At 41.4% G+C, this 19,480-nt stretch overlaps 1 protein-coding gene across 4 annotated transcripts in view; it reads left to right on the top strand.

Annotated features, from left to right (window-relative positions):
- The first annotated feature begins 3,985 nt into the window (after positions 1–3,985).
- ARHGAP10 (Rho GTPase activating protein 10) overlaps positions 3,986–19,480 on the top strand; it is a 158,800-nt gene continuing 143,305 nt past the window's right edge. For all 4 annotated transcript variants that reach the window (XM_030491513.2, XM_030491512.2, XM_030491511.2 and 1 more), the window contains exon 1: positions 3,986–4,352. In XM_030491513.2, coding sequence (XP_030347373.1) covers positions 4,199–4,352 — 154 coding nt within the window. In that variant the 5' untranslated portion in view covers positions 3,986–4,198. The remainder of the gene's footprint in view (positions 4,353–19,480) is intronic.

Here is a 19,480-nt window from a genome sequence, read left to right as displayed (position 1 = left end):
GTGGGGACGGACAGGGAGCAGGGTGCACTGGGTTTAGCCTAATTATGCTGCCCAGCTAGACGGTGGTGGTGCGGGGAGAAAGAAAATATTAGCGCTTGTGGTATATGGAGAGAGGATAAAACACCCAAACACATAAGCAGTTATCACCTGTGGACAGCGAGCTGGACTGTAGCAAACACTGTAATGAACCACTCTCTTTAACTCCATGATTCTGCAAACTTGTTCAACTGTAATTTTTTGGGGTCAGAGCAAATGCCAGATGGATAACATAAATGCTTTATAGTGCCTATTTTTAACCATAAGTAGTACTGTGTGCTAATTTGACCCATTTGGGGGAGAAGATTACTAGTCAGTGTCAGTTTAAAATCCTTGGAATTTACAAGAGTATTTGTTAATCTGACACAACTTTTTAATGGAATGCTTCAGATGGAAAAAAAAACCCAACCCACCAAAACAAAACAAACCCCAAACAAACAAACAAAACCCAGCCACAAAATCTAATGTTTGCAACACCGAAAATGCATACAGCTGCATACTAAAACAATTTGTTGGGTAAAGCTGCTGCTGTAAAGGAGCACCAGAAAGGAATGACTACCTTAACTGATAACCTACATGACTGCCAAAATAATCATCAAATTGATTGATAGTAGAATAAATGAATAATGTTGGTCTGCACCATGGGTGGTCAGAGATTAGTCTGTTTCTATTTGCACCCTTGGTGGAGGAGAGGAGAGAGAGCATGCAGCCTAGCAGTACCTCACATACGCATAAGGTCCCTAACATCAAGCAAGCCAACAGTGATGACACAGTCATGAGTGAGACGAGAGTTAGAAGAAAACTCGATAAACCTCCCACAAACCTATGACAGGACTTTTCTCCTAACAGAGGTAAAAGTGCTTAGACAAGAGAAGAAACTACAATACCTTGGGATAGATGCTGTTGCTAATGATGTTGCCAGCAACTGAATGCAGCTGCATGCTACCATTGGATGCTGGGAGCCAGTATCAATGCTCTGTAATAAAATGTCAATAAAACTAAATTCACTAATTTCTAACCCATCTCTCCATAACATACAGACTGGAGACACAATCAGCCATGGATCAGAACCGTATTTTCTGAAAATCAGGATGTTGAGGTGACCAGACAAGAACATGAGGAAGGTAAGATGGAGCAAAACATATGCTATGCTGGTGTGTGCCTGTTGTATGAAATGACTTGATGAAGGTATTTTCTGAAACCATACTTGCAATGAATGTTGAGGGAAAAGCAAAGATAAACAGACAATACATGCACAGGATGTTGCCAGAGCTTCACACAGTCAATCTATGTCATAGGTTACAAAAGAGGCTACAAGGAGGCTGTACAATCTGATGACCTTGAGCAAGGAATGGCAGAAAAGAGAATTTTCTGAACTGCTGACACAAAAAACCACTTCTAGCCTTAGTGAAGAAAGTATAACTCCTTTTATTGCTCATTAGATAGGTAATTTTTGTCCATTTAAATTAATGGGTAGTTATTTCTCTTCAGTTTTTCATCTTTGTTTTTTGTTTGTTTGGTTTGGTTTGTTTGGTTTTTTTAATCACAATTCATTTCAGGGTCTGGTGGGTCAGGTTTAGGAAAATATATATTTAATAATTTTGGTGGTAGGAAGCCACTATGTTATCTGAACACCAGTACTGGATAAACAGTATAGAATAACAACATAATAGTAATTTGCTTCCTTGCTTTATTATGTAAATACAAGTTAACTCTCTTTATTCTGGGAAAAGTGTTATATGTACATGTGTACTTCTGTTGGATTATCACAGCTCCTTTTAGCTGCAGCTAGAATGGAATACATTTTTTATTTCACATGATTGAAGTAGGTGGACCAATTTCCCTAATGGGCCTGTCGTGGTGGGACAAATCTAAATTTTAGACCTGGTGTCTTTTTTCTCAGCTAAAAAACTCAGGGCAAAGCTAAACATTCAATTTTTTATTTATTTATTTTTAAATGTGAATCTAAGCAACTCCACACAATGCATGCAACCCAATTACTTAACAATACTCCAGTGTAACTATAATAGGGACATTACAGTAACTATAAACAAGCATGAAAAATATTATTCTAAGTTGAATCCTGAAGACAACTACAGGACAAAGCAAACAAACTATTCATGAAAGGCGTACTTACTCTTGCAATGCTGCTCCAGTAATCCAAACAGAGACAAGGATTGATTGTTACTTAATGTGGGTCTTTAAAAATTCTATTAGAATGGAGTTTTGAATAGTATAGTAACTTCTCAGTTAAGTAATATCAGAATATAAGTATCACAGGAGATAACGTAATGTGCCAGTTGGGGCACCTGGCTGGAAGGCTGCGTGATCAGGGCATACTCTCAACAGGACCTCCTGGCCTGCCATGACTTCAGACAAGCCATCTGCATCTGTGAGCAGCAGCGGGTTCAGAGGCCGCACTCACAGGAACTGTGATTACTTACGAGCCTCATGTCAGGTCAGCTCCACTCTGCCCACCCCTTTCTTTACACAATTGTGCTTATTTTCCTCATCTACATGAACAATGAGAGCACTGCCTTTGCCTTTGATCATGTTATCCTGTTCAGTGACCGCCGTCAGGTGGGTAACACTTGTTCTGGTTTCTGAAGCAGACTCTCAAGTGGATAGTTATTAAAAAACCCCTAAATATTGGCAAAATTGAATCCTACCTGATACACTGATTCTACAAACAGGAGTAATTTTAAGTGAGATTCCCGAAATGCCTACTTATTTCCAAACATGACTTCTGCAGGTCAGCACCTGGGGTCAGACAGAGGGCAGTTGATAGTAACACTGCTAGTTATCTTCGTCAAGTAACTTCTAGAAATTTTAGGTGCTGCTTTTTAAAAGATAAAAGTAGCTTTTGAAAAGGCAGCTCTGTTTTGTTTCTCTGGCCAGTGCATACTAGGCTTAACTATGTGCACAACAATAATACATTTAAATTAATACCAAAGCTTATTGATGCAAAAGGAGCGTGAACTAACATTAAATTTGCCAAAAATACAGAAAAGGAAATAGATTGAAGTTAATCCCAAAGGAAACATGTAGACATATATTAATGACTGAAATATATAGCCAAAATCATCTACAAAAGTCTATCACTACCCACTACCCACTAAGAATTGCACTACTATTAAACCAGTAAACCCACAAAGTTATAGCTAAATTACAGATACGAGTATAATTGTATGCCTTGCCCCCTCTACCCCCGAGTTTCCCACTGTTTTTAACCAAAACAATTCAGCAAGAGTCTTCTCTTTGAGCAACCTGGTCTAGTGGAAGGTGTCCCTGCCGATGGCAGGGGGGTTGAACTAGATGATCTTGGAAGGTTCCTTCCAACTCAAAGTGTTCTGTGATTCTCAAGTCTTGGTCTTGCAGCAGTACTTGTTCATGAGAACCGTTTTTGTTAGCTTATTAAACGAAGACATAGAGGAAAGGATGTACCTACTTAGTACTTCACAGCCAGGCACTAGAGCAGGACAGGTGAGCAATGCCACCTTCCCTACCGACAGACTGCCACGACTGACTCTGGGTGAAGCTGCCCAGTACTCCCCTCCGCTGCGGGCCCTCTCTGCCCCTTTCCTACACCGTTTCCGTGGGGTGACTCATCCACCCGCGGCATCTCACACCCGCCGGGCTCCCCACCCTGCCAGATAGGGACAGGCAACCCGCGGCCGGCTGCTACAAGCCGCTGCGGCTTTCCCACCCAACCATATGGCACCGCCCCGGCCCTGCCAGGCCCCTTAGCCCCGAACCAGCGGAACGTCGCCAAGGGGGACCCGCCGGCTGATAGGGAACCACCTGCCCGCGTCTCCCACACGGGGACGCCCGCAGCGGCTGAGCGGGCAGCCCTCCTAGGGACCAGGCCCCTGCTGCACAGCCTTGTACAGCCACCGCGGGGCGGGCGGGAGGCGGTGGAGCTACCGGGAGTGGGGTGTTCCTCTGCCGCGCTGCACCGCCCCTTACAGCCGGGAGGGCGGCTCAGCTCGCCTCGCCTTCGCCCGTGACCAGCCCTGCGCGGGGGGAGCCGCCGCCGCCGCTGCTCTCTTTGTGGCCGCGGCTACCGCTTCACCGCCGCGGGGACGCCCCCTGCGCCTCGGCTGCTGAGGAGGTCGCTGCTGGGAGAGGTTCGTGGGGAGGCGAGCCCCAGCGCGGTGCAGCCATGGGGCTGCAGCCGCTGGAGTTCAGTGACTGCTACCTGGACAGCCCCTGGTTCAGGGAGCGGGTTAGAGCCCATGAGGCCGAGCTGGAGAAGACCAATAAGTTCATCAAGGAGTTGCTAAAGGATGGGAAAAACCTGATCGCCGCCACTAAAAGTGAGTGGAGGGCGCGGGGGGATACGCCGGGTGCTGCGGGGCGGGTCGGGGCCCGGCGCCGAGAGGCTTCGCTTGGAGCCGGCGGCGCTCGCTTTTGTTGCGGTGAGTGTTGCACCGCGTCTCTCCAGCCTTTCCCGTGGGTCCCCCAGCAGCCGCTCTGGGGACGTGGTTCTCTCCAACCCTTCGCCGTGGAGAGGGGACAAGGGATAGCGGCGATAGTACCGGCTGCACCCCGGGTAACTCCTTGTAGCGCCTGTTGCATCTGCCCGGTCTCTTGGGCGGGCCTGGCTTATGTGTTCGGCGGCGCCGAGTCCCAAGTACGCTACAGTGTTAAATCCGCTGAGCAGACTCGGTTTCACCTTATACTGGCGCTTTGCAATCCGAGCTTCTGTGAATTGCATATCTGAACATGGCGATGTACGTGTAGGGGCATTTGTAGTCTGTGAAGAGGCTGCTGAAGATACCCCTTTGTCAAAATTTCAAGTATGTTCAGGAATTACCAGACTTGCAGTTCTGTGGTGACAGCACTGTTTACCAGTTGTATGTCTCTGTCCTCTTAAAATGTGATTGTATTTTTTAATTTTTGTGTTGAGTGTATGCTGTGGTGTATGTATGGTTAGATATACTGTGATTTATGTGGGAATCGTTATTTTCTTTGAATGACCATGTTAACACATGTTCTTAAGGTAGTACTTTGGTAATATAATTTCTTCCATTTAACTAAAGATATAGTAGCGTAGTCCCCTAAATAACGAGTAGGATGATTAACTCTACCAGTCATTCAAATAAAACACTACTGCAGTGCTCTGGTACTGTGTTCTCAAAAGTGTATTGCATCTTTGGTATCGTGGAAAACTTCCCAAGGCAAGGAACCATGCTTTCAAGATATTTCCCTGAAAGTAAACTCAGAGGGATTTGGCCAATGATTTGAGTGGTGTAGCTGCCTGGATATGATGAGGGTATTAAAATCTGAGATGACTCATTTTGTGCAGATAAAGAAGCATTCTTTCCTGGATTTAGTTTCAGGATTGTTTGTTAATTAATTAATTGTCTCCGATGTGCCTGGGTAAAAAAAGGTAAAAGATGCCATGTCAAATGTGACTTGTTTGTAACTCTTTGGACAAGTAATACTCAGTTACTGCAAATCGTGTTCCTTGGGATTATTTGAAATCTGTGACATGAAGTGTCGGTATAAATCATGTTAATTTGGAGTGCAGAGTAAAAAGCATCCCTAAACTTGGATAAGAATGGTAGAGGAAAATCATTCTGCTTCTTCACTTCTATTCCACAAGCATCTAGACACGATATTGGCCACTGCCCAAACCCCTCAGTTTCTCACGTGCAGTTACATATATAGAACTTAATTTGAAAGTGTGGAGCTGATGATAGTGAGGGAAGCCCTCACTCGTATGATCCTCCTATCCACAGTGTGATCGTGTGCTGATGACTTTGGCTCGGTGTGCAGTGGGAGCCAAGGGAGTCAGCATGCCAAGCACAGCCACCTGGCCTAAGAGTTCTTGATGAAATACTTGGGGCTAGCCCATCAGAAACATTTAGAGAAGCTATCTGAGATCCTGCCCGGTGTTCAGGTCTAACCAATTCCTTCCTTGCTGAGAGGACAGTCAGAAATTTTCTTCTTGAGTTTAGGTGCTGTACCTTATTGTAACAAACATCTATGCTTCAGCATACTCGTTTGAGAAGTGAAAACAGAGGTTAGATCCTTTCTTACACATTCCAGGCTTCTGCAGTTGTCTTTCACCTTTAGAGTGCCCTGTATAACAGGTTTGAAGCTGAGTGGTCTTCCTGTGCCAGTTGTGAAGCACTGCCACTGTTCAACAGACATTAAAAGACAAATTGAACCAGAGGAAACATAAGGAGAAGTTAAAACCCTAGTGGTTTGGGTATTGGTCCTCCTTGTGTTTTCTTCTGAAAACACAGTCATCTAAATTCTTTGATGAACCTGATTCATTTGCTGTCAGGAAAACAAATGAGATTCATATTTATTCCAAAAACCAAGCTAAAGAAGTGGTCTAGATGCAGAGCTAGCTATTCACCTCTGTCAAAACTGCGTCTTCTGCATGAAGACAGGCTTGCCAAAATCTAGTGAATGTGATAATAAAGAACAGCATTTTGAGAGCTTAGGTGACTGCCTCTTAGGCAATAGTTGATTACCATTTTTTGGAAGATTGTTTTTAGTCTTTTGAACACAAAATGTCATGTTAATAACTAAAATATTTCTCTGTTACTAGAACCAGGAAAATTACAAAATTTACATCTGTTTGAATTGATTTGTGAGCATCATAAGCTTTTCTGAATAGCCTATAAAGTACAAAATGTAGTAGGTGCCCTATTGTTCTTAAATACGTGGTAAATGGAGTGACTGCAGTAGAGAATATCTGCGTTTCCCTCCCTTAGCACTTTCTTTATTTCACTTGTAAAGCAGCAGCTTGGAACAAATGCTGTGAGAATTCTTTAGGTGTGAATAACTGATGTGATTGAGTAGATCCCACTTCCAGCTTGACAGACAGCCTTGTAAATGACTTTGCTGCTGCCTGCACTAGGTTACATCTTGAGAGCTGGGAAGCAGACACTGCTGCCAATCCCTCTAATCATGCGAGTCGTCAGAGTCTTGCAGGACAAACTAGTAACATGATGTGGATCCTCTTGTTGGCTCCTTTCCATTTATCTCCTCAGTTGTATGGGAGCGTGTTTTCCACCTGAAACTCAGAAGAAATGTTTTGGGTTTGGGTTTTGGTTTTTTTTTTTTTTTTTGTTAGTACAGAATTTATACTGCCTTTTTTTTTTTCCCCCACTACTTTTTTCCTTAAAAGAAAAAAAACCTTAATTTTTAAATTGTTGAGTTTCCAGTATGAAGCGTACTTTTATTATTACACTTTTAAGTTTCAGTTGTTTCAAGAATCTGATAGAAAGATAAACAAGACTGGCTCAGAGCTGTTTCCTGTTTAAGGGTTTGAATCACTGAGCTGTCTAATTCAAGCTAAATACTGGAAGAATGCATAAACAATAAGTATCTGTTTTCTTATGATGGTTAAATATGTTTAAAAGGAGTACAGAAAGACATTTTTTTTCCACTGTTAGTGACAAGTAAATACAAGCATGATACACATACACCTTTTAAAATAGAAATACAATATTTCTCGGGGGATTCCAGTTCAGTTAAACAAGTGAGGATCAAAATAACTTCTGAATGGAGTTAGTTGTTCTTCTGTTGAGAGAAACTGGATTTAAAGGTGCCTGGTTGGAGAATCCTTATTCTGAAACGTGAAAGGAACTTGAGGGATTTAGTTCTGAGCTCTTAAAAAAATCTATGAGATGCAAATTGTTGAAAGCTAAAGAATACAGTGGATAAACACTACCTGTTTGCTTTCAAATTCTTCTCCCTATGTTGGACCAACTCTTGGTCTCTTGACATGAATGTGAGATTTGTTTTTGAGGCTTTTGGGGATGTTTTTTTGGAGGTGAGACTTGTGTATAAAGGTATAGCAGGAGCTGCCACTTCCTATGAGACTTCAGGGTGGAGTAGGAAGAGTCAGTGTCGGTTTTGATCCTGGGCATCACATGGCGGGTTTGCAAAGGATACTGGAGTGCATGCACATAGCTATTCCACATGCCTGAAAGCAGAGCCCCCCTCCCCATTCTTGGATTTAGGCTCAGATCAGAGCAGAATTATGTTTGGGTCAGTTGCAGCGACTTTGTAATGGGCTGATGAGGATAGAAGATGGAGAAGCCGTGAAAGCAGAATGGAGTTCCTTATGAAGCTTTCAAGGGGTGGTCTGTATGCAGTGTCCATCTAAGGAAAGCCTAGCCAAAGTTTGATAGGAAAGGGTGCTCCATATGGGCCTCTTGGCTAAAATGCATCATATAGCCTTTCATTAAGACTATCTACTGCCATGTGGGCAGTATTCAAATACTCTTACCTTTTGTGCTAGAATGCAGAGCAGCCACCTTCCTCCACTTGCACTCTGAGAAACTTGCTACCCAGCAGCCCCATTGCATAGTTTTCGTGGGGGAAGGCCTGTCCCTTGTTACATTGCTGTCTATTTCAGCTGAGAGCAGGATAACACCTCCTGTGCCCCCAGGTTTTGAGTTGTGAGCTTGGTTCTGTGAGGTCTGGGCCATTGCATTGGTTCAGCAGAGGAGGAAAACAGACCCAGTGCTGGTCTCTGAAGGCAGCACAGTGTGCTCAGGCTTCTGGTGACTATTTAAAATCACTATTTTTGTTTTATGTTTTTTTTTTTTTTACAGAGGAGTTATTCCTTGCACTCTTGCAGACAGAATGCAAAACAAGAACCAAATTTCTTTTATCTGTAGAAAGAGTTTGCTGGAATATAAAGAGTTACAGGTAGTTGTTAATGAAGAGTGCTAGTTAACTCCAGGGAGTATTTCTGCATTTGTGGGGGGTGGGAAAAGTGAACTCTTTACTCTGAGGGCTTACTAGTCACTGGTCATTTACAAGTTTGCCATCAAGAAGTTAAGCAGACAGGAAATCTTGTCAGCAGTAGGAATAAAGCCATTCCCAATCCCATCTCCGACCTAGCAGAATAGGCTGAGTCTTTTAACGAAGCTGATTGAAGAACCTAATCCAAACACAAGACCCAGTCAGATGTCTGAGTTGGCCAAACCCCTACTCTTTTTCTTGGCCAGTTCTCTTAGCATGTGGTGATTGGTGGTTGACCTCTCAGACACTGGTTTAGATAGGTTTTTGCCCTGACCTGGTGTGGGTGTTATTATGTAAATGTAAAGGCTGTTGTAATCCACATAATAACACAGCATAAACCCCACTCAAATCACCTGAGCCGCAGTGCCTTTTTTTTTTGATTAAACACTAATTGTCCATTTTTTTAAAGCTTTCCTTAGTATAATCTGCACTTATGAAACCACTTAGCTGAACGTGTAACGTGTGCCAGCTCTTAAAGCCTTAGGAATTTGCTGCAAAAAAAATGTTCTACTGACACTCCAGTACATGTCAGAGAAGCAGGGTAAAACAGTTAATATAGGACTCATTAATAACTTCTATAAAAGAAATGGATTTTCACTAAAGATTTAGAAAGAATCTGAAGGCTGAATAAAGCCTAATGTCATTCTTACTTAAGAAAGGGGCAAGGGGGGGGAAGGAGCAGGGAATACTGTGAGAGTGCCTTAGTTGAGCTTGTGTGCAAAGTTTGCTAAATCAGCAGTGTATAGTTAGGACTCTATCTTTGATTAATTCCCCTTGAATTCAGTGAGAGCTGTAAATTAATAAATCTTCACATGTAGAGTTTTAGAAAGCTGTTTTAGCTTTCAGTTAGTACCTCATAAAGGAGCTTTATTTCTGTTATAAGGCATGCTTTCGGTGTGATAACAGTAAGCAAAAAGATGCTCTAAGCGAACACTCTTGAGATTGAAATTTGAAATACACTCTGCTTAGATAAAAATTACTGCTAGGGCAGTGCTAGATCCTGTATCACAGAGGCTACTGAGCAGTATATACCTTTAAAAAAAGCCCCTTTCTGTTGGAGTTCAGCTCAAAATGGAAACATTAGAAAACTAAGGCAAATGGGTACTTTGGGGCCTATCTGGTACAGCTTTCACTGAAGAAAGAATATAATATGTTGCTTTTCCCTTCCCTTCAAGGTAATTGCCACAGCTGGAGTGAAATTAACTAAGACAGTACCTTTTTTTTTCTTACTGCTTGTAGGTAAAGTTGCTTCTGTATAAGGATCAGCAAAGTGCTTTCTTTTAAGAAATACTGGGCAGAACATTGTGTTTGGCTCCACCCGAAGTAAAGCATTCGTTACTGTGTCAGTAGCTATAAAAAGTGTCAAGCTCATTCTGTGCAGGATGCCAGTTTGTCATCTTGAATCATGTCTTTTCAGCTTGGATTACTAACTAGCTCCGTTACCTTCTTTGTCCTGTAGATGTTCCACTGTTGTTTTTTCTGTATTGAAAGTAGAACATTGTGCTAGTGAACTAAAAGGTGTGATTTCAGAAAATATGAATTTTCATTAAATTAATATGAATTTTCTCAGTTCCAAGAGATGTGACAGGCTGTTGAATGAAGTGATTCTGTCTTTTAATCACTTGGGGGAATACATCATTTTTCAGTTTTAGATAAATGGTGTAAGCGGTCATTAAAGAGGACATCAGTGATTAGTGTCCTTGTCAGTCTTCAGGACAAAACCAATAGAAATAAGTGGAGTGGTTTCTAATTTTTAGAGAAGTTGTCTGGTAAAACAGGTGGGGAAGGTTTTTTCCTGATATTTTTCTTTTTTTAATGACAACCCTTTTAGAATTTTATGAATCTGTATTTTATGGAGTCTGAATCCATCTTAAGGAGCTGGGAAAAAGAATGGATTTGCCCTACAGTCTGTGAAATGCAAACAGCTGCTTGAATAAAGAAAAATAGGTCTACTGCTAAGACTGCAGGTGTGCACTGTTCCTAACCCTGCCTGTGCTTGGCAGCTCTGTATTGCAAAAATACTGCACATTTTAACAAGCAGAGTTTATAACATGGATACCAGTTCTCAATTCTAAAATCGGCTTCATAGCCTTTAGTGAGACAGAACATCTTTTTCTGATCTGTACAGAGTTTTTTCTACAGGGGCGGGGGGGGGAGACCACCTACTCTGGAATGCTGTGGGTGCTATGGGGTTATTTTTTCCGGATGTGCAGCAAGGGGAGTAGCATACAGGCCGGGTGCTCTGCCCTCCCTTTGGACAGGGAGCACTTGGAAACATGTTTTTGAACAGAGGAGCTGCATCCCAGTACTTCTCCTCCCTGGCTATATTTGAACATTACATAATTAGTGTATATAGTTTACATTGACTTCAATGTTTTTATTTTATAATACCAACTTCAGTTACTACTGCAGCTCTTCACACATTAACTTAAAAACCAGAGGCTTGGCTGTTTGAGGGAGATAGTCCACAACATGTGAATCTCGGCAGTATACTTCATGTTTTGAAAGTGTGGGTTGTGGCTTTTTGAGATAATTTTTATGACTGGCTTATATCTGATGGGATTTTATTTTGTGTCAAATGCCACTTTTCTGAGTTTCCAGACCATATTTGCTGTTGTTCTTGAGATGTTACAACATGCTCAGTGTTTGGATTATCTTTTAAAAGTCTTCATGTTATTGAATTGGCAGATTAAGATATTTTGAGCAGTTGAATGCCTTCTCGGAATATCTAGTGAGTATATAATATATGATCAAAAGAGCTTGGGCGCATATTAGCAGAATAGTTTAAGAAGCTGCTGTTCAGGGAATTTAACATCTCTGGTGGCGGTTGCTGCCACCCACTGTAGTTGTCTGCTTTAATCAGCACCCAAAATCTGTCTTGTTGCTAAGTCAAACCAATTTTCTTTGCCAAGTTTAAACTAAGCCATCACATTTTGCAATGAGTTGAGGTAGGCACATGAGCTCCATCCCAGCAGCTCCTGTGGAGCTTGTGCCTTCTGGGTATAACACTGATAGAAGAGAGGACAGTTGCAGTGGCTGCAATTTAAAATGCCCCATGTTGTTAATCTGTGATAGGTGTATGCCTGATATCCAACGTGCGTGCTTAGGTATCTCACTGGGAGAGAAGATACTGGAAAGGGAAGTCTGTGACTGGGTTTATGCTAACCTCAAATTCTTTTTCTAAACAGACATTTTTGGCAGTTTTTGGCAGACAGCCTCAATGTCAGGGTGCCACTTTTCCATACCTACCTGCACCTAGGGATGGAGCTTCTCACAGCCACCCTGTTGTTCGTGAATGCCTTTTACTCCTGTTCTGGTTTTGTTTCCCCCCCTTGTTGTTTTTTCCCATCCTATGTGTTCGTTCATCTTTCAGGATAAAAATAGAGAGAAAACATCCAGGCCCTCACAAGCAATGTGGCCATCACAGTCCAAGGCCAAATCAGAAGTTTCTGTAAATCATTCATGCTAGGGTTGTCCTCTGTGGGAAAGGAGCAGTGGGAGAGGAAAAAAAGAGATGGAAAGTCACAGGATTATTAAACAGACTGTGGTTTCACTACTGCCCTTCGAATAATGTCCTCTTGTTGCCTCTTTAGGTGGGAGGACTGGGCAGGTGGGGGTTATCAGCTCATTAGGTCACAGAGAAGGCTTTGCCTCTTAATAGGTCTGGTTGTTACAGATTCCCTTGGTTCTCTCCAGCTTTTGTGTGTACGCCTGGCTGGTTGGGACTGCTCGTCCTTGAAGAGGAATATAAAAATGCTTTGTTTAATTTGGCAAGGAAAATCGAGTATCCAGGGTAGAAACTGAGCTGGACTGCGTGTGTCATACCTGGGCCTTGGAGGACTTTGTAGCTTGTGTGGTGTCCGGTAGGTTCTCAGCCACTTTGTTGCTGGTGAGTGTTTTTTTAAGCTTTGAAATTTGTCCGTTTCCTCCATTAGGCTGATGCGTGCAGGCTTAGAAGTGATGAATGAATTAATAGTGAAGAGTCTGAAGTTTGTGTTGCCCTTGCAGTGTTTCAGCCTTAAGAAGAAGGAGGCTGTAAAGTATCAAATCTCAAAATTTGGTGTTTCTTCCCAAGCAGAAGGAGAACACCTTGGTTTTGCTTGTTTGTCTTAATCTGTGATTTTCCCAGTCATTAGAGTTGCATGCTTTGAAAAATATAAACATTTGAATGTACTTATGATGGAACAAAAAAATTGTAGCTGATTTAAATGCAAATATGATTGCTTAGAAAATGCATCTTCAAAAAAAAAGCTCACGGTCTTGCACACAGGTGTAGGGAACATGCTGCCAAGTCACTGAGGACACAAGAAAAACCTTTCCAAATCTCATTTTGGCAGCAGGTCACTGTTCTTAGAAATCCGTCACGGGGCTGATTTTGTAGTTTATGTGGATTAGTAGACTGTGAACACTGTGTTTTAGCCTTTGAAATACATCAGTACTCTGAGAACAAAACAGTGTAGTTTACATTGTCAATAATTTTTTTCCTATTAAAAGATCAGGTTGTATGCTCTCTCTGTGGAAAAGGCCTGGTCCAATGGACAAGCTCAGTTACAAGCCAAATAACTGTTTCTCCAAAGCTTCTGTCTGTTCAACTTTGCAGCCTGCAAGCTTTTCTGGAACAAAGCTGACTTTCTTCCAGTCTGCTCTAAAACACTTGCTTGGTGGCAATATTACTGTACTTCTGTTGTGACTCATTTTCCTTTATGATTTCAGTCATTTCAAAACACACAGTTTAACATTTCTTTTGTGCCTTTTGCCTAACTGTTCTTCTGTCCCAGCAGATTCAGCACCTTTTCTGAAAGAAATAAACCTACCTGGATCTAATGCTAAAAGCAGTCTGCAAACACTTATCTCGCCAATGGCCAGTTTGTTGTTTTTCTTTTAACAAAACACATCTGTGTCTACCAAAACCATTATTGTTCTTCCCGTGGGGGTCTGTAGGTTGCACCTGAGGGGAAAGGCTGCCCTCTTTGAGGGGTGGGAAACTAACTAGTAAAGTATGAGAGTTTATTGTTGGCACCTGTTTCTCTCCTTACTGCACTCTTTTGCTATGTTTTGTGGAGGGATGGGGCTGAGCTCCAGATATTCAGCTCAAGTTTTTGTGTAGTTAACATAATGAGCTAAGGAAATTTCTGTGTTACAGCCTTGAATCTCATGTGTAGGAACTTGGTCCTTTGTTCAGATGAACTTTGATGAGGGCCTTGAGCAAAACCAAAGGAGATTTGAACCTAGGTAAGACAAGATCCTATGTTTTCAGAACAGCTGAAGTGTGTTCTCTGTCTTGGAAAGGCTCATCCATCTCTTGCAGAGCCTAAGCACCTGAGGACTGGTGGCCATTATGTTTAGGTAGGGCTCAAGTAGCATAACCTCCTCTGAGGGAATTGAACACTGGAAATGCCCTCCTGGCCTAGTAATCGTGATGCATAAAGTAAGTTTAAGAAACAGAGGTCCTTCAAGCTACTGTCTGAGATGCAAATATGATTTTGAAAAGCTTTGAAACTCAACAGAAATAATTCTTTGTGTTTGCTTACCTGGAAATTTTACTTCCATTTTTCCCTTCCTGCCTTCATGAACTACTTTTGTGTCTGTAAATATGTCTTAGGTATGAATTCCTCTAGTTTAGTTACAAAAATACCTTGTATTTTGGTGCAACCTAATTTGTATTTTATATAAGGCAATTTTTTTTAATTGCTGCTACGCGTTGTTATCAGTCCTGAGCATCTTTTTGTGGTGGACGTGGTTCTCATGTCTGCAAGGTTGGTGAAACTAGAGGGGTGAAATTTCATCTTTTATGCAACTAAAGATTTATCTGAAGGCAAGCACAGTACAGTTTACATTTCCCCTCCATGTCTTGCTTGTATAGATCACTGCTTACTCCTCTTGTAACTCATTTGAGTCTTTCTTAGTAGAACATGGGGAAAAAAACCTCCAAAAAACCAACATGTAGTGATGGAGCTTTTTATTTGCATGGTTCTGACCAGACACTAAGCAGCAAACAAGTGAATTAAATTAATGGAATGTTGACATCTCTTCATCCCTTCATCTGAAGCCAAGAAATGTTTTAGCTTTTCATATAAACGGATAATTTTATGGTATGAACAATAGAAAGCTGCGTCTAGAGAAGTGACTTTGGGAGCAGCTTTAGGCAAGCCCTTCACCTTTTTGCATCTTTCTTTCTGTCATTATTCAAGCTATTGCATCAAACTTGGGACATTTATCTATAAAGCGTTTCACAAGTACTGAAATGTTACAGAGAAGGGTTGTGTATTGGTCCCTTCTGCATTAAGCAAGACTGCACTCATTGCTCTTTTTCTGTAGTCATTACTTGAGTTGAGCAGTAGTTACAAACTTTACCTTAATCCTCTTCCAGTAAATTAGCTTAGTATAGAATCTGATAGGAGAATGTGCCATATTTTCTTGCAGTCGTGTTTTAGACATCTCGGTGTATGGCGGGCATGGCACTATGATCTCAGAAAGCAGCTGTTCTGCCTTTGCCATGCAGATTATTCAAGTGGAAATTTAAGTCAGCAGTTTGGCTTTTCTAAGGTTTTAGAGCATATTGTCACTCACTTTTTTTTAGAAAGTATCCATATGTGAAGAAAAACTTAAATATGTCAGCCTTGTTGTTATGCTCTGGGACATACTGAAATCCACTTCAGGTTTTGAAAGTTATTGCAAAGCTTGCTTCATTGAGAAGGTTTTTCTTCTCTCCTCATTGTACCTTTTGTTTGTAATTCTTTCAACTGTTTACAAGGAAGATGGCTTTGATACCTTCTTGAGAATTAATTTGGCATTATTGCTATGAATGCATTTTAAATTAAAATCAGGAATTAAAATGTCAGTCAAGAAAAGTAGCAGTCTTGTTTTGGATGGAGCAAGCAGCTGGACCACATTAGCAATTAATCTGATAGCTCCTCCCTTCCCCTTTCTCTCTGGTACAGAGAAAAATTTCTTTAAATGGAACTTGACAGAGTTTGCAAGTAACATGTAATAAAAACAAACAAGCAAAGCTTCTTCTGAAGCTCAAACCTCTGATACCCTGAAAATGTCAAACAAAATTCAAACAATTCTGTCGGCATTTGTTTCAATTTCAATCATTTTCTAAACAAAGCTTTCTATATATGTTTATTCTATTCCTGTTGTAATAGCTATGATTTGCTTGTGCTTAGGATTTTCAAGGCTTGTGAGCAGACAGAAGGGGTTGTATGCTTTTGATGTCTCAGATTTGAAAGTAAATCCTGTAAAAAGCATTTGTCTTTAAGTAAAGAGAGTTATCTTTTAGATAAGGATGCTATTCTTCATAGATTCCACACACTCCCCCCCCCCCCCCCCGACGCCCTCTCCTTCGGTTTATCATCTAAATATGGAAAACTCCTAGATTTTAATAGTGCTCAGGAGGTTATCTCACATTTCATGAGGACATTATTGAACGGCCTTATTGAAACATTGCTTCCTGGGCACTATTATTAGTGTAGTAGCCGAGAGAGATAGGAGCAGCTGCCGAGTTTCGTTCTGGGTGCCTGGGTGGGTGGGTTGGAGTGGTATTCCCGGAGTGACAAGCAGAGGCACTGAGGGATGCTAGGAAGGAATTTTGCTTGGAGAATAGTTGACATTAGCTCAGTGGTTTGTGCTTCTGTCTCTTTTCTCTCTGTCTCCCTTCTGAAAGGCCCTAGTACTGTGACATTTTAGATGGTTCTTGCCTAGCCTGCCAGAGATTGCTGCCTCCTTCACCCCAAGTGGTGTCTTTAGCTGCCTGTTCTGGTGAAAATTTATAGAGCAAGCTTATGTGAACATTTTAGTTTGAATATTAAGGAAGAGCAGGAAAGGCCCAATAGCATGGGCTTTAGTACATGCTAGCATGGGCTTTAGTACATGCTAGCATGGGGACATGCTCAGGGCACCTAAGAATGCCTGGGATAAGGCTACTAGAATAAAGGCCGAATCAAGCCCTCTTTGAAGTATGTACCTCTAATCCCTTGCTAGGCTTTAGAAAAAGATATGGCTTAGGTTTTTTTAAAATATTTTTTCCTTTGCTTTCATGCATCTGCAGTTGCTCTTCCTACTAAGTAGTAATTTATTGAGTAGGAGTGATTTACCCAAAGAGTAAGAACAGAACGAATGCTGTCTAGTGGTGGCATTGCTACAGGCTGCTGGTATTACAGAGGAGAGGGTTCTCTGCTGGCAAGTTAATGACAAAACCAAGAAGAATGTTATTCCTAGGCTTTTTTTTCCTTCTTTTTCTTTCCCCAGAGTGAACTGCTGTGTTTCCTAGTTGCATCCCTCCCTTATGAAATCTCCAGTGCTGCCAATGTCAGTTGAATTTTTACTCACAGGAGAACAATTGGAGGGGAAAACAGGGCTTTCATAGCTCACTTAAGTAGCAGATGTCAATAATTAGTAATGTCAGCAAAAGCCAGCATGTCAGCTCTTTTCTGAGGAGGGCTGCGTTTTTTTTGCAGTTCAGTTTTTCCTTTTTTAAAGTTAATTGCTTATTTGCAGTTGCTTTGCTTCCAGAGAAGGACCCATTATAATACTCTTTAGTGCAGTTTTCTTAAGCCTTTTCAGGTGAAGAATTCTCTAGTCTTTTCCAGGAAAAAAAAAAAAACCAAACCCCTACTATTTTGTAAAACAGCAATATTGCTGTGATAGCTTTCATTTGTTGAGCATTATTGAGTGAATTTGAGCATTTGTTTTCCTTTTCCCCTCTGTTTTTTGCTTGCTTAAACCTGTTGTTGGGTTTGCTTTCTGGCAGTCACTTCACAAATTGTCTTTTGATGCTTTCTGGATCAAAGCTCATGGGAACATTTTAGTTGTATGTTCAGTAAAGGGAGCTGCGAATGCCTTGGTATCAGTAAACAGTTTAATTTTGGTTTGTTTTCTTAAGTTGTGATAATGCTTGTCTATGAGATGGTTAATGTTTTTTGGAATGGTTCTGATTCTGTTAAGATCCATACTGTTTTAAGTGGGTAATGAATGTGATGGGGAGAATTGAGAGCTGTTGCTCTAAATAAAATGAAGCATGTCTGTCTGGCAATGACTTATCTTTCTGCATGCTATTAGTGATATGAATTTATTAAGGAGCTATGTGCAGGAAATGTCAACAGGAAAATTAAAGGTGAGGTTTACTTATTATCAGCCAAGTCATAACCCATTGTAAATTCTTGGTAATGTTTTCCGGTGTTCTATTTGTAGCTTTGTTTTTATGTAAAGTATGTATACTTTAAAATGCATAAATACAAGATTAGTCTTAAATAAAGAAACAAACCTCTCAACCTATATAGCACTTGGGAGGGGAAAAAAAGATCCAAAGTGCTTAAAGCCTTTTAGATGCCAGCCTTTCAACATCCTGCTGCAAAGTAGGTTGGGCTGCTAGTTCTGTTTACAGGTGGGTGAAGTGGAAGACCAGGTGATTAGATAAGATTGCACATCAAGTCTTTATTGGAGACAGAGTTAGTTATTAGGAGGCCCTGACGTTTAACCTTATTACCCATGCGTTAGAATAGCCTGTTTGGTAAGACAGCTTGCAGAAGTTGGGATTGTATTGTGAATTGATGGCAGTTTCAGACTACTGTTCTATTCCTTAAGCAGTGATCAGAACTGTTTTGGTGTAGGTGCTTGCAGATTTGAAGATACTATGTTGGATTTTAAATGCTCGTTTTAGCATCAAGTCATGTTAAATATTCCAGCAAGGCAGCGACTGAATCTGTTTGATTCTTTGTACTGTCTGAAATATGAAGGACCTGGGGCTGTGCTTACCTTGGTGCACAAGGACTTCTGCTGGCTGGAAATGTACCCCAAATCCAGCACTCAATTCCAGAACTACATCTAGTCAGGCAGTAATCTACAGATGCTGTACTAGTTGTAGTACAGTGCTTTTGGCTTATGCAAACCTGGCCTTATGCCTTGCAGTCCTTTCTGGCCAAAGGTGCAGGTGGCTGTCCCACCCTGTGCACATGCCAGTCCTGTTGCTGGTGCTGATGGTGGTCTTCAGCTTAGTCCTGTCTCCCTGCTCCTACTTTGTTCAGTATGCCTCGGGTGCAGGTGTAGCCAGCTGCACCCTTTCCAGCTTACTGAGTTTTGGCTAAATTTTCTCCTTTTTCCGATCTCAGTGATCCTATCGACTTAGTCTCTGTCCTAGCAGATGGTTACTACTGACACCAGTCCTAAATTTAGCCCTAAATCGCTTCTTCTGGATCCATCCTTAGACCTAATTTGGTGACTGCAGGCTTTAGCAGTTACAAGCCAAGAAAGGAAATTTTCCCTGCCGATGCTAACATCTCTCATCATTTGGCAAACCCTCGCTGAACCAAGCCATGCATATTCTTGTTGGCTGCTACCCAGGCCTAAAAGTAATTGACTGAATTTTGGATCCTTCTCTTTCTGTGTCTTGACAATGGTAACTAATAACAAACAAAAATTATCTGAAAAACCTGCAAGTGAATCCTAACTCAAGTCTTGCCCTAACACAAAGCAGGTGGCTCCCACTGAACTGAAATTTAAATCTTACTGGCTTAGTACATTGATTAATTATGGAAAAACATCTTAAATTAGAGTAGCATGGATCTTTGGAAACCAGGAGTGAAGATTATAAATTGTATGTAAAACCAGTGTGGCTTTTGTTTATAGCAATGGGAAAGAAATGACAAAATGAGAATCACAAGTGATTCTG

The sequence above is a fragment of the Strigops habroptila genome, chromosome 7, assembly GCF_004027225.2.
Source record: "Strigops habroptila isolate Jane chromosome 7, bStrHab1.2.pri, whole genome shotgun sequence".
Lineage (NCBI taxonomy): Eukaryota > Metazoa > Chordata > Aves > Psittaciformes > Psittacidae > Strigops > Strigops habroptila.
This window is presented reverse-complemented; position numbering and strand designations above follow the sequence as displayed.